Source organism: Zasmidium cellare, assembly GCF_010093935.1.
Source record: "Zasmidium cellare ATCC 36951 unplaced genomic scaffold M409scaffold_1, whole genome shotgun sequence".
In the NCBI taxonomy this organism is placed as follows: domain Eukaryota; kingdom Fungi; phylum Ascomycota; class Dothideomycetes; order Mycosphaerellales; family Mycosphaerellaceae; genus Zasmidium; species Zasmidium cellare.
The window spans coordinates 221,411-233,935 of NW_022986945.1; the positions used below are offsets into that span (position 1 = coordinate 221,411).

The 12,525-nt window shown below is 52.9% G+C and overlaps 7 protein-coding genes across 7 annotated transcripts; 6 read left to right on the top strand and 1 right to left on the bottom strand.

Annotated features, from left to right (window-relative positions):
* Positions 1-884: 884 nt before the first annotated feature.
* M409DRAFT_15724 (uncharacterized protein) lies at positions 885-2,144 on the top strand (the record flags this gene model as incomplete). The annotated part of the gene is made up of 1 exon (XM_033803314.1): positions 885-2,144. The coding sequence occupies one exon, from the start codon at positions 885-887 to the stop codon at positions 2,142-2,144; it is 1,260 nt and encodes a 419-aa protein (XP_033674328.1).
* Positions 2,145-2,872: 728 nt separating this feature from the next.
* On the top strand, positions 2,873-3,557 carry M409DRAFT_48419 (uncharacterized protein; the record flags this gene model as incomplete). Its single annotated transcript, XM_033810934.1, has 2 exons — positions 2,873-3,053; positions 3,103-3,557. The coding sequence occupies 2 exons, from the start codon at positions 2,873-2,875 to the stop codon at positions 3,555-3,557; spliced, it is 636 nt and encodes a 211-aa protein (XP_033674329.1).
* A 370-nt stretch (positions 3,558-3,927) lies between these two features.
* On the top strand, positions 3,928-5,129 carry M409DRAFT_48420 (uncharacterized protein; the record flags this gene model as incomplete). The annotated part of the gene is made up of 4 exons (XM_033810935.1): positions 3,928-4,106; positions 4,156-4,358; positions 4,412-4,481; positions 4,538-5,129. 4 exons carry the CDS (start codon positions 3,928-3,930, stop codon positions 5,127-5,129), a joined length of 1,044 nt encoding a protein of 347 aa, XP_033674330.1.
* Positions 5,130-5,783: 654 nt separating this feature from the next.
* Positions 5,784-6,128, top strand: M409DRAFT_48421 (uncharacterized protein; the record flags this gene model as incomplete). The annotated part of the gene is made up of 1 exon (XM_033810936.1): positions 5,784-6,128. One exon carries the CDS (start codon positions 5,784-5,786, stop codon positions 6,126-6,128), a length of 345 nt encoding a protein of 114 aa, XP_033674331.1.
* Positions 6,129-6,681: 553 nt separating this feature from the next.
* M409DRAFT_61849 (uncharacterized protein) lies at positions 6,682-8,240 on the bottom strand (the record flags this gene model as incomplete). The annotated part of the gene is made up of 4 exons (XM_033814908.1): positions 6,682-6,889; positions 6,939-7,728; positions 7,781-8,042; positions 8,094-8,240. 4 exons carry the CDS (start codon positions 8,238-8,240, stop codon positions 6,682-6,684), a joined length of 1,407 nt encoding a protein of 468 aa, XP_033674332.1.
* Positions 8,241-10,524: 2,284 nt separating this feature from the next.
* Positions 10,525-11,575, top strand: M409DRAFT_61850 (uncharacterized protein; the record flags this gene model as incomplete). Its single annotated transcript, XM_033814909.1, has 2 exons — positions 10,525-11,367; positions 11,423-11,575. The coding sequence occupies 2 exons, from the start codon at positions 10,525-10,527 to the stop codon at positions 11,573-11,575; spliced, it is 996 nt and encodes a 331-aa protein (XP_033674333.1).
* A 286-nt stretch (positions 11,576-11,861) lies between these two features.
* M409DRAFT_15729 (uncharacterized protein) lies at positions 11,862-12,419 on the top strand (the record flags this gene model as incomplete). Its single annotated transcript, XM_033803315.1, has 1 exon — positions 11,862-12,419. One exon carries the CDS (start codon positions 11,862-11,864, stop codon positions 12,417-12,419), a length of 558 nt encoding a protein of 185 aa, XP_033674334.1.
* Positions 12,420-12,525: the final 106 nt, after the last annotated feature.

Genomic DNA, 12,525 nt, shown 5'->3' on the forward strand with positions numbered 1-12,525 from the left:
GCCTCCGGAGGTCGCTGTGCTTCTCAAATTTTGGCTTGTTGGTAGTATTCGAATCGTCTCGTTGGTGAACGCTGATTAGACAGGCTAGGGAGGCCTCGACGACGCTGAAAGTTAGGACGGTGTAAGTAGAAACGCGAGAGTACGCAACAGAGCTGCTTTGGAGAAATGGTGGTTGGAGGTATTCGGAATGATGCCGTGAAGCTTGTCATGATACCGAAAGGCAAGCCAAATTTTCTCTACCGTCATTTCTTTGTAGGCCGCGTATACACGCGGTGCTGGCGGTGCCCGGCGATTGCAGGGCGTATAGTCTTGCGATTCGTCACTGCAGGCGGTGTCGCTGGGGCCTTGGGTATAGATAGAATATATCGATACGTCGACAGTCGAGGCAGTGTACGTCTCGTTCGCGTAGACGTATACGGGAGCGCGTTCCTCGGACAACGGGTCGACGCTCGGGCGAACGATGAAGCGACGTCCGCTCTTCTGCCAAGCAGTCCCTTAATCATCCTCAACGTCCGCAGGATCGCAAAGGATTCGGCCAGCCCGCGTGGTTAATCATCCTCGAATCCTCGATGAAAGAGGGATAGTGTGCGACAGACAGACTTCGGCGAGACTTCGCCGGGACGAACCTGCTCGCAACCGACAACTCCACCTCCTGGCCAGGACCCGACGCCGACATCCACATGATACTGCCTCCAGCCGCTTTAGTTACGTGAGGGCTGAGACCCGGGGTAGTGGTTCAGCGATGGGGGCAGTGAAGCCTGCTGTGCCGCAGATCTGCTGTTGGGTGACGAAGGCCAGAGCCCATATATTCATAAGCCATCTAGCCATCTCGCGCTGAAAATGAGCCTCCAACTTCAATCGACAGCCTTGAGTGCAGCCTGATCATGGCTCTTAAACGATTTCACACCAAATCCCGTCTGGGGTGCAGTCAGTGCAAGAGTCGCAGGATCAAATGCGATGAGACGCCGCCTTGCTGCGGAAACTGTGCCAAAAAGGGCATCGAATGCGACTACCAAGACCTCCAGCCTGCTATTGACAACCTCCAACTCTTCACGCCAGCGACCTTCCCCGCCAGCCTGCAACGACCGAGAAAGGCATCCTCACCCGGATCGGTGTCGTCTTCGAGCATTTCCTCGCGGACGTCCAAGACATCGAAGGCGTCCAGAACATCCAGGTCGACGGGGTTGTCTGGTCTGTCTGGAGTTTCGGCAGTTAGTGGAACGGCATTCAGTCTACAGGACTTGGGTCTGCTTCATCATTTCACGGTACAGACGGCTCAGACACTACCCGCATTCGACTGCGAGCAATACCGCATCATCTGGCAGCATGAAGTCCCGCGGCTCGCTCAAACCCATGGGTTCCTCATGCACGCCGTCATCGGCTTCGCGGCAGCACACCAAGCAACAGTGAGCCACGAGCAATCGAGTAGAGATGCAGCACGCCATCATTATGTCGAAGCACTCAAGGCTTTCCGCAACCAAGTCGAAGCGATCACCACGGACAAGGCTGATGCTCTGCTATGCTTCTCCATCCTCGTCTGCTTCCTCACGCTGTACTTCGAATCCGAGAAGCCACCCGAAGCGCGAGACCCAATCACCGAATTCATCAGTCTCATGCACACCATTCACAGCTCCATCGGACTTCTTTTCCAAATCCGTGATACCCTACAGACCAGCACTATCGGCTACCTGCTACAGCACACGTGGAACCGACAACATCATGCTATCGCCCCAGAAGTCAACGACTCGATCACGATGTTGGAGGGCCTAGCTTTACAACACGCTGACCATCCCTCCCCTGTACTCGATTCGTCCGGCACGGGCGAGGCCATCAGCAAGCTGCGCCGTTTTTACACTCTTTCCAGCCCCAGACCGGTTGACTGGGTCCACATCCTGTCATGGCCCATATCTCTGGACCCAGACTTTTCGTTGCTACTGGAGGCACGGAACCCTGTTGCACTCTGTACCTTGGCACATTGGTGTGTTCCTGCTTGCAACGCGCCTACCAAATGGTGGGTGGGAGACTTCTTCAACGGGCTTCTGTCGGCCATAGCTCTGCATCTCGCCGGGACCGAGTTTGACGACGCCATGGCGTGGCCCGTCAGTGAGACTTTGAACTTGGCAGCCATCGACCCCAATCTTTGAGGGTTCTGATCCTGCCGCCTCCACTAGAGGATACGACGTAGGGCACTCGCACGCTTGTGCTGGCATCGGCTGCAGGCAGCTCGAGAAGGAAGAGTTGCATTTAGTTCAGAGAGCGGGATTCAGCGCTTGGGGTTGCATTGATAATCGGCATAGCAATCAGTCATCAACACCATCCATCGGCATGCGCATGTGTCACTGTGTCATTGTTGGTTTCCCCATACAGTATTTGATTGTTTGCCCAAAGTAGAGTGATCTGCCAAGTAAGCCGCTAAGTGGCTATCAGACTCATCTAACTATTGCAGCAACTGAGATTCCACCCCAACCCATCTTGATCCCGTCATTTACTGTACTTCAAGAAAATACAAGTTGAATGTCATGTTGTCCTTCTAGTATAGTCCGCACGGACCACTTGTGGGAAATGACGACCTTGGGGCAGGAATTTAACCCGATCTAGTTCGTCCCTTCGTTCTTCAACACCTCATCAAGTCTTTACTTCTTGAAGTTCATCACGACGACACTGACCAGAATGTTGTCATCGTTCAAGACTAAGGATTCTGTTCGACCGGCCTATTGCACGTCGACTTCGGGCAGAAGTCGCACGCCAAGGGCAAGGAGTTGTAGTTGCGGCCGAGCTCACATAGGGCAAGGTCTTGCGATGCCACCAGGAAAGCTGCATTCATCGCTCTTGCGATAGCTTCTGATCCAGGAATACCTTCGTCAAGATTGCAATGCCAATAACTGCGATGTTTAGCTATCCGCTGGTCGCCGGCAGCGACGTTAGCGATCCGTGCAGAGCCGCTGAAGGCGAGATGATGAAAGACCTTGACACGAAGTTCGAAAAATACTCTCCCCGACATGTTTACTTCGGCCGGCAGAATGAACGACCTGACATGCTTGAAGCCCTGATTAGTGGGTTTCGACCCGCAAAGACATACACGTCTGACTGACCAGTTCCCAGCCTACGAAAGTGCCAATAACGACAAAGACTGGTCCAGCGAACGTAAGGAAAGCGTGGAGAAAAACAATACTGAAGCAGACGCAAGATGTCATGTCGAGTTGAATCCTTACGACGACCTGGAGCAGGGTCTCAATTGTCCTGTCACCGAAGTAGCCACGTTCTATTTCTCTGGGGAGCCCCTAGCAGAGTATCTCAACGTCTTTTCTGAATTCCGCGCCGCGGCGGCAGACGAGAAGGGCTGTGGTCTACTTGCATCGGCAGGAGGCATCGCAGAGGAAGAGATGGAGTTCAACGGATCGAAGGGAAAGGCAGCAGTATTCGTTGCAGGCTGGCGGTCTGTGGAGGCACACAAGGACTTCCAGAATACGAACACGTTCAAGGAACATATGCCCAAGATGATGCACTGGATTGGGAAAGTCGACGTATGCCATGTGTCGTTCCGGCGACGGGTATGAATTCTTTATCTTCCTCACGACTGACGAGACACTGAAGCCTCAATCTTTCCTGTACTGCCGATTAGTTTGTTCGGACAGCTTGGAAGTTCATTGGCTGCTGTTGACATGGTTCTTTGCAGCAAAGGAATACTCCAGCCGTGAACAGCGGACTTAAGCGGCGATCCTTCATCGTCCGCATATAAACTACCGTAATAGGCAAGTTGGCACCAGATTGACCTCAATGAGAGCGAGAATTGAAGGTGAAGAATGGAATTGACAACGGAATGCATGAGGGGTATAAAAGCCTGGGCGACCGGCGATATTCGAACTCATCAAACCATTTCGTCTCTTGATCAAGACTACAACTGGCAGAACATCAGATCTCATCGTCATGTCCACGAGCTCAGCTACCCATCGTACGCTGGGTAAAGATGGTCCGTCAGTGCCACCATTGGGCCTCGGACTCATGGGCTTGTCTGGAGGCTATGGCAAAGCACCTCCCGATGAAGAAAGATTTAAGTTTTTGGACAGAGCTGTTCAACTTGGAGCGACTTTCTGGGATACCTCTGAGTGAGTGCCAATGGGAAGAAAGGCTTGACAAAACGCTTACAACACCCAGCCTGTATGGAGACAACGAGGCCATGCTCGGGAAATGGTTCAAGCAGACCGGCAAACGCAATGAGATCTTCCTTGCGTCCAAGTTCGGAATTAGCATGAAGTCTAGGGATGTCGCCAGCTTCGTGATTGACAGTTCCCCTGAGAATTGCAAGAAATGCTGTAATGGTAGCCTGGAGAGACTGGGTGTTGACTGCCTTGATCTATGTTCGTCTGTACGGAACATCATTATTCACTTTGGGTGGCTGACGTTAATCTAGACTACGCTCATCGGGTGAATCCTGATATCCCTATCGAAAGCACCATGAGAGCTATGGCCGAGCTCAAAGCGTACGTCCCACCAAGCGCCCTTCTGAACCTGCACTTACTGATGGAAATCTATACAGAGAAGGCAAAATCAAAAATATTGGCCTGTGTGGAGTGAGCTCAGCAACTCTACGTCGAGCCTGCAAAGTCGCTCCAGTAGCTGCAATCCAGATGGAATACTCGCCCTTCTCTCTCGACATCGAACAAGAGAAAGGCACCTACCTTCTGCAAACTTGCCGCGAGCTTGGTGTAGCAGTCGTCTGTTACTCACCTCTGGGCCGGGGCCTCCTGACCGGAGCCTTCTTGACACAGGAGTCGGTCAGCGGAGCAGGCGACAACCGTGCCAAAGTCTTCCCTCGATTCAGTGAAGAGAACATCGCTGCCAACGCTAAATTGGTCAACCAATTCAAAGCTCTCGCCGACAAGAAGGGATGCACCACGTCGCAGCTTGCACTAGCTTGGCTCCGAGCACAGAATGGCATCGTCATACCGACCCCAGGGACCAAGAAAATCAAGTACTTGGAAGAGAACTGGGCGTCACTCGACGTGCAGTTGACAAGCGAGGAGGAGGAGGAGATCCGGGCTTTCGTCAATAGTGTGGAGGTCATGGGCGGCAGGGAGCCTCCATCGGGCGAAGGGTATGGCTTCGTGGATACTAGAGAAGAGGCCTAGCATGCACCGAAGAGTAGGTAAGCATAGCGAGCATGAGGTAGCAAATATGACAAAGGTTTGTCAGCCTTGGCCGTGGAATCATGGAAAGACTATTTACCGCATGAGGAATCGCTGCAGCCTGGTCGTGTATGGCGGTGCCGATATGACAAACAACGCTGTCGCTCAGAACGGCAGTCGACAAGCTTTCGGAATTCCTCTGGCCCCCACAACAATTGGAAACTACGTTCGACGAATAGGTTGCTTGATCGAAGCGGTTATCGCCGACGGACATGCAATGTGCCCGCCCTACTACGTCTACTTTACGAATCCTTCATCCTGCAAGGTCTCCTAAAATCTCCACATGCAGTATCAGCCAAGATGCATGGGGTACCCTCACACATCTTGCGCCGGCAGGAGTGTGGACGGTTCCTGGCGAACTTCATGCTGCCCTAATCGGTAGAGTAAACTCTAACATACCTGACGCTAGTTGCTTCCATCACATGCGTGCATGGATGCTCTCCTAGGCTCGTCTAGGAGTGACGTTCTATGGTCGCGCTCCTGTGAGAGGTCACGCCTCGTGGCAAGAGACGCCATCGAGAGTGGGCACCATCACAAAACCATGATGTCGTGGACATGGGTGAGCAATATTTCACTTCACTGGTCTGCTTCGGCATCATGCCGAAGAACCAAGTCCGAAAAACCGCCCTTGGCCGACAGCTGAAAGACGACCCCGTCTCAAAACGCCGGGAGGCAGAACTGCATCGACGCCGTGTCACATCAGACTTCACGATACATGTCGCCCTACGCTCAAGCATGCAGCTAAATCCTCATCGTCGGCTGGTGGATCAACCAGCCATCCGAAGGCTTTACCTCGACGCTCCTCCAACACCGCATGCACGCATGTGCCCACCGGGTCCTGAATCCTTTGGCCCGAACCTTTTCGATCCACGACATGCTCTGCATGATGAGGCGCAACCCAATGAGCTCGGGGTCCACTGCACCGACGGCAAGGCCGCATGATGTGTGATGTGAAGGAGTGAATCGTAATGGATGAAGTGTCCGCGGTCCGGCAAATTACCACACGAGGCTTGTGTGGTACTGCCCGGAATCTGACGATCTTTCGGACCCGCTCCGATTTCTCCTCCGTTCTCTCTCTCGGCGCCGAAGTACTTCAGTTCGAAGTACTCGATACAAACAAAGCAACAGATCAACGATGAGATGCTGATTGATCCCTCCTAAACCAGACAGAGCCTTTGCAATCTTCGGACCAAGGCCGAGTCCTATCATTTCGGTGCCGAAGAATGGGTGTTGTCAAAATTGTTCACTCCGTAGGATCTCATACGCAGCGACGATCGCACAACAGAGCCAAGAATGACGACGAATCCTGAACTGATGGTTCTTCAGGCGTTGTAGGGCAGACAAGGAGCGGAATAGCGTCGACACCGCATGGACCCCTGGTTGATAATGAAGCCCTATGTAATGCGATGGGAAGTGTCAGTGGATGAAATTGGCGTTGGCATTGATGATTCGTCTAGCATAAACTTTTGGACCACAGGTGGCCACCATCACTCTTCTACGAAGAGTTCGAGTTGTCGGCGCAAGACCATGGAGCGGTGCGATCCTCCGAGTTGATAATTCCAACAACGGAGCCGTAGGTGCCACCAATCATGATGAATGCGCCGAGAACGATCATGGCGATACTCCAGGAGACGCCGAACGTCCACTTCCAGTCGCGCTCGGACTTGCTTCTTCTGTAGTTGTCGTGCAGCCACATCAAGCCCCTATGGAAGCGTTAGTCTCAGTCCACACGGTTTGAAGCGAAGTACTTGCATTGGAATGAAGCTCATGAAGGAAGCCAACAGGGCACCGATGAGGGAGATGAGGCCATCGAAAACGGGAATGCCGGAGCCAATGAGGTATCCGATTATGGTTATACCGCCGGTGCAGCCGAACCAGACCATCCAGTGGATGGGTGTGTTCGTGGTCAAGTGCTTGGTGCCACGCATGAAGCGCATGAAGATGCTCTTGGCCGGCAGGTGGACGAACAACATGCACGAGGCGACCAGACCGGGCAGGGCGAGGCCGTAGCAGACTCTCTTCATTGTGACACCAGCAGATCCGAGAGCGGGCGAGGCAACATAGGATCCGCAGTAGTAGTAGACGACGATGCCGATGATGAGGTAGACGAGAGCGACAGCCCCCTGTGCGATCATGAGGGACTTGGTGTAGTCCCTTGGATTCCTCATCTCTGAGATCACCGAGAAGAAAGCCGGAGAGCCAGCAAATGCGAAGACAATGGTCGCGACGGCGGAGATGGCTTCCTCAAAGGTTGGGTCTCCAATGACCTTGAAGTCGCTCTTGAACGGGCCTTCTTGTGGAGCAGCGGCAGGGCGGTCTTGTACACCAACTGCGATGGTCAGGGAGAAGACAGCGGTAAGGATACCAGCGACACCCGCCCAAGCGATCCAGGAGACCTTTCCGAGTGTCTGGATGCTGCCGAAGGAGAAGCCGATGATGGCGGCGACCGCAACGAAGATGGCCGTGCATGCGCCGTGCAACGACAGCGAATTGAATCCGATGGAGATACCCAACATTGCAGATGCTGCGAGGAAGGTAAAGTCTTTATGGTGTGAGTTTATTATTCTCCTTCAAAGATATGTACTGATGCTTACAGATGTTGAACCCCCAGTACAGAATCTCCTTGCCAATGCGCCCTCCAACGATTTGACCAGCATCATCGATACCGTAAACCTGAGGATGCAGAAGCTTGAAGACACCGACCATCCATCCGGACCAAGTGGTCATCGCTGCGATGAGGCAGATGATGATGACACCCGGGACCATGCCAAGTGTATGCAAGGCTGAAGGTATACCAAGAACACCCAGTCCAATCTGGGTCTTCATCATCAACACGACCGTCCCCATCCAACCGACCTGTCAAGATTCGTTAGCACTTCTTCGGTTTGCCGATGATTTTTCACATACATCGCGATAGTTCGGACCGTCCTCGCTGATCTCACCGAACACTGCGTCCTGGTTGACATCGTCAATCTTCGGCAAGTCGTCTATTTCGCCAACGCCTCTGGTCTGAACCGGCGGGAGGTCCTCTCCGACCTTCTTTTCTCCGTACATGATGAATTGATTGTCGAGGAGTGCGAAGAAAGGGTAGAGGTGATGGATGGTTGTCGCGTGGCCTTCAAAGAGGGGAGAGAGACGCCTTGAAATAGAGTGTCCGCCGTTCGCACGTTGCCCACGGTATCTGAACTAATTACTTGATAGTTTTTGCATGCCCATGGGGGCGGCTATTGACGGATCCACGGCAGGACTTCCTCGATGAGCAGAAGCGGCGATAACTGCAGCCTCGCTGAGGGTTCTTCTGCTTCAGAAAGCGATCTTGTTCGTTCGGTGTTTTGGGGTGGAATGCGAACCCATGTTCGACCCATAGTGCAGCCGATGTGGTCCCCGTATAGGCTCCATTCTCCACGCAGATATTGCGACACAAATCGCTTGGCAGCGAATCGATACCGCCGCGGTAGATACGGTTACCAAGTTGTCGAATCGTTTGGTAAGAATGCCATGCTTTGATCGCTCTGCGACATTTTTGGGAGCACGACCGGTCTGAATCTAGTGTGTTTCTGATGCTTCTAGAAAAATGCCGCACGGAGACTAGAAGGCCTTAGAGCGTGTAGTGCAGATTCTAGGCGATGGTGCCGATGTTTTACAAACGTCAAAAGGTGATGTCGTTGTTGTTCATTGCTGTTTTCGCTATGCTTATTGTGCGATGTGATGGGAACAGGCGAGAATCGGTGTTTTGGTCTCAGACTGGAGTGAGGATCGGTCTTTGCTGTGGGAACGCGAGATTCTCGGGAGCATTTGCGGAATTCGCAGATGTGTTTAAACCGTCGGTCTACGAGGAGCCGGATAGGGCATGTAAGCAATGGCTGTGTAACAGCATCATCAACAGACTGGGCGGTACAGCTTACTCGAAACCGCGTATTCGATGCTCGAGGTCCCCAGCGGAGCAGTGAAGTGTCCTTTCCCGAGCAGAGAGATGTAATGCCAAGGTAAAAGGCAGTTGAAACGGCATAGTGACATGGCTTGGCCTACATAACTGCCGCCACGATTCCGGTGGGTATGTGCGATTGCCGAAATGTCATCGATTGTGGAACACACGTGAGACGTAGGGAAAGGCTTCAAGCGCGCGTTTGAGGAGCCCATCGAAGCGGCAAAGATTCGTCGACATGGCACATTCGGAGCTTCAAGACGGCCAGTGAACGGGGTCCCGACTTCGACTCGACCGACTCACGCTTGCGATGGTCCTCGAGCATGCTAATCCAAACCAGCCACGTCGATGGATTTACACAGCCGGATCCAAACTGAAGATGAGGTTCGAGGCGCATGTTTGCAGAAGGATTACCCACATGAACTCAGATAGAAGAGTGTCGTACCGCGGGACGATTGTCGAACCCAGGGATCCAGAACCATTGTGAGCCAGAGTGGTCTTCACTATTCTTCGAGCACGGCCGACCATTGCAACTTGAACTCTTCCAGCTTTGTCAAGGGTGGCAGCTCTCACGTGGACATTCTGGGGCGTAGTCGTCCCAAGTGTTGGGTTGATTTCGACGACTGCTTGATGGACGGATGTATGAACGGCTCGTTGACTTGTTTATCTGCAGTTGACTCCAGCTCTTCATCGTCAGCATGGAGTCTTTGCGGTGCCAGACGGAGCAAGAGTGACGAAAGTCAAGTTGCCATCTACTCACCAAAACAAACACCATGGGTTCGAGGCTGACTCATGACTAGGGTGGAGGACTGCAAAGAGGAGCGCACAGTTGTGGAGCGTGTCTGACCAATCATCTGTTTCCTTTTCCGAGCAAGCGAATGAACATTCACTTACATTTAGCCAGATGCACGGATATAATCCTTTGGCCCGTTCCCAATTGCGAGATAACACTCATTCGAGGCAAGCATCGCCAATATCCATAATGGGTTACGTGGTATAGTCGTCGAAAATGTTCCTCCAGGAATGTCGCCCGTCCTTTCACGATCGTACGCGGAGCTTCGCCAGCATTAGCATACACACATTATGGTCTCTGTGCGCGGAAAATGTTAGCTGGCCCTATCCAGTATCATCGAGTTGCTTGATGAAGCTTGGTTGGCGTAAGACGACTACGGGAAAACGCCAAATCCCCGAGGGTAGCTGTTCCGTGTGCGCGTAGGACTCTGGAGTAGGCGATGATCGGCAGAGTATTCGATCTCACCCATGAACAAGACATCCTTGCACGGTTGTCATCCGCATTCGCTTTCCAGTGCAAGCGCATGGAGTTCTCCTTGCGAATGCCACTCGAGAGTGTCGTCCTCGTTGTCCGCCGTTCGTCACTCTCTCTGCCAGCCCACTTCGTCGTTCCGCAACAAAATGGCAGCAGAACCGCCGAGCACATGGACCCAATTCTTTCCACCGAAAGCAGCTTTCACTGACAAGGACATTCCAGCTGACTTGGCGGGGAAGGTGTACATCATCACGGGAGCGAGCTCTGGCATTGGAGCAGAATTGACCCGGATTCTGTTCTCAAAGAATGCAAAGGTCTATCTCGCGTGCCGGTCAGAAGAGAAAGCGAAGAAGACCATCGACAATGTCACTGCCGCAGTGCCGCATTCGAAAGGCAAACTCGTCTTCATTCACCTTGATCAAGCCGATTTGAGCAATGTCAAGAAGGCAGCTGAAAGCTTTCTCGCACAGGAGTCGAGGCTCGACGTTCTCTTCAACAATGCTGGCGTAATGACTGGGGAATCCAAGCCGCCAAAGAAGACGGTGCAGGGGCACGAGTTAGCACTCGGCGTCAACTGTGTTGGGCCATTTCTACTCACCAAGCTCTTGACGCCTGTGCTCAAAGCGACTGCCCAGCAAGAGCAGTCTGGCGCTGTGCGTGTGGTATGGTTGAGCTCTTATGGTCTGGTTGCCTACGCCCCGAATGAGAAAGGCATTGACATGAGCAACCTTGACTACCATGTCCCCAAGACTGGAATGGATCGCTATGGCATCAGTAAAGCTGGTGACTGGCTGCTATCCGCTGAATATGCGAATAGGCACAAGTCCGATGGTATCGAGAGCGTGGCGCTGAATCCAGGGAACCTTACCACTGAACTGGCCCGGAACCAAGGCTGCATGATTAAGCTGATTGCAAGTGCGGTATGCTACCCGCCCATTCACGGTGTTTATACATTATTGTTTGCGGCCTTCTCTCCAATGATAAGCAAGGCCGATTGGACCACTGAATGGGGTAAGTGACAGTGTCGTTGGCTTGCGCTCCAAGTACTCATTTCGCTGCACAGTCATCCCATGGGGTCGTCTTGCCCCTTTGCGAAAGGATCTTCCGGTTGCTGTCAAACCCAAGGAGCAGGGCGGCAATGGAAACGCGCAGGAGTTCTGGGAGTGGAACGAAGAGCAGGTGAAGGACTACCTCTGAGGGCGTCCCAGTTGAGGAACATCATGGTCTTGGGGCCAGGAAGTGAAGCGTATTCAGTAGTGAGAAGTAACAACGGCCAGCTCTCAGCGAAATTGGAACGCTTGTTTTGTGTACTCTGAAGCTTGCACGCGATCCCGTTCGGGTGAAGTGAAGGAGCTTTTAGACTTCACGCCAGCGAGAGCTTGGCATCGACGTCAGGCTGACTAAAAATCGAGTTCGACTTCGCGCCGAATAGATGTAGACTCCAGTTGCCACAAACATCTTACTCCCAAACCTCACCATCACCATGAAGACGACTAGGAGCATTCGATCGTTCCAGCGAACCTTCGAACAGGCATTCCGATCACACTACGCGCCATTCAGGACACAACCACAAGCCCGAGCTTTGCACCTCCCTACTCCTACGACCCGCCTGGCAGCATCGCAAAAAGTTCTCCAGCCAAGACGACACCACTCCACCGACGCCGAGTCGACGCAAAGACCTCTGACCGATCGCGAAGCAACGAGCACTTCAGACGCCGACTCGATCGCCCTCCGCAAAGCCCTGTCTCCTGCATACCAGCTTTGGTTTACCTGCAAAAAGTGCCTCGAGCGCAGCGGCCACACCATCTCCAAGCAGGCCTACCACTTTGGAACATGTGTCATTAATTGCCCCAAGTGCAAGAGCCAACATTTGATCAGTGATCATCTGAAGATCTTCTCCGACACGAGCAAGACGATGGAGGATATCGCGAAGGAGCATGGAGAGAAGTTGAGGAAGGGGAGACTAGGTGCTGATGGCGATGTGGAGTTCTATGATGATGCAGCAGACGAGACGATAGAAAATGAGATGAAGAAGGGATGAGCAGACGGTGGGGGATAAATTTGATGGATGAAAACTCTACTCTCAAAGTTGACAGTGCGGAAGTGGCCAGCTCGATGTTGACGATGCCCCTGGAGCAGGGCTGCGC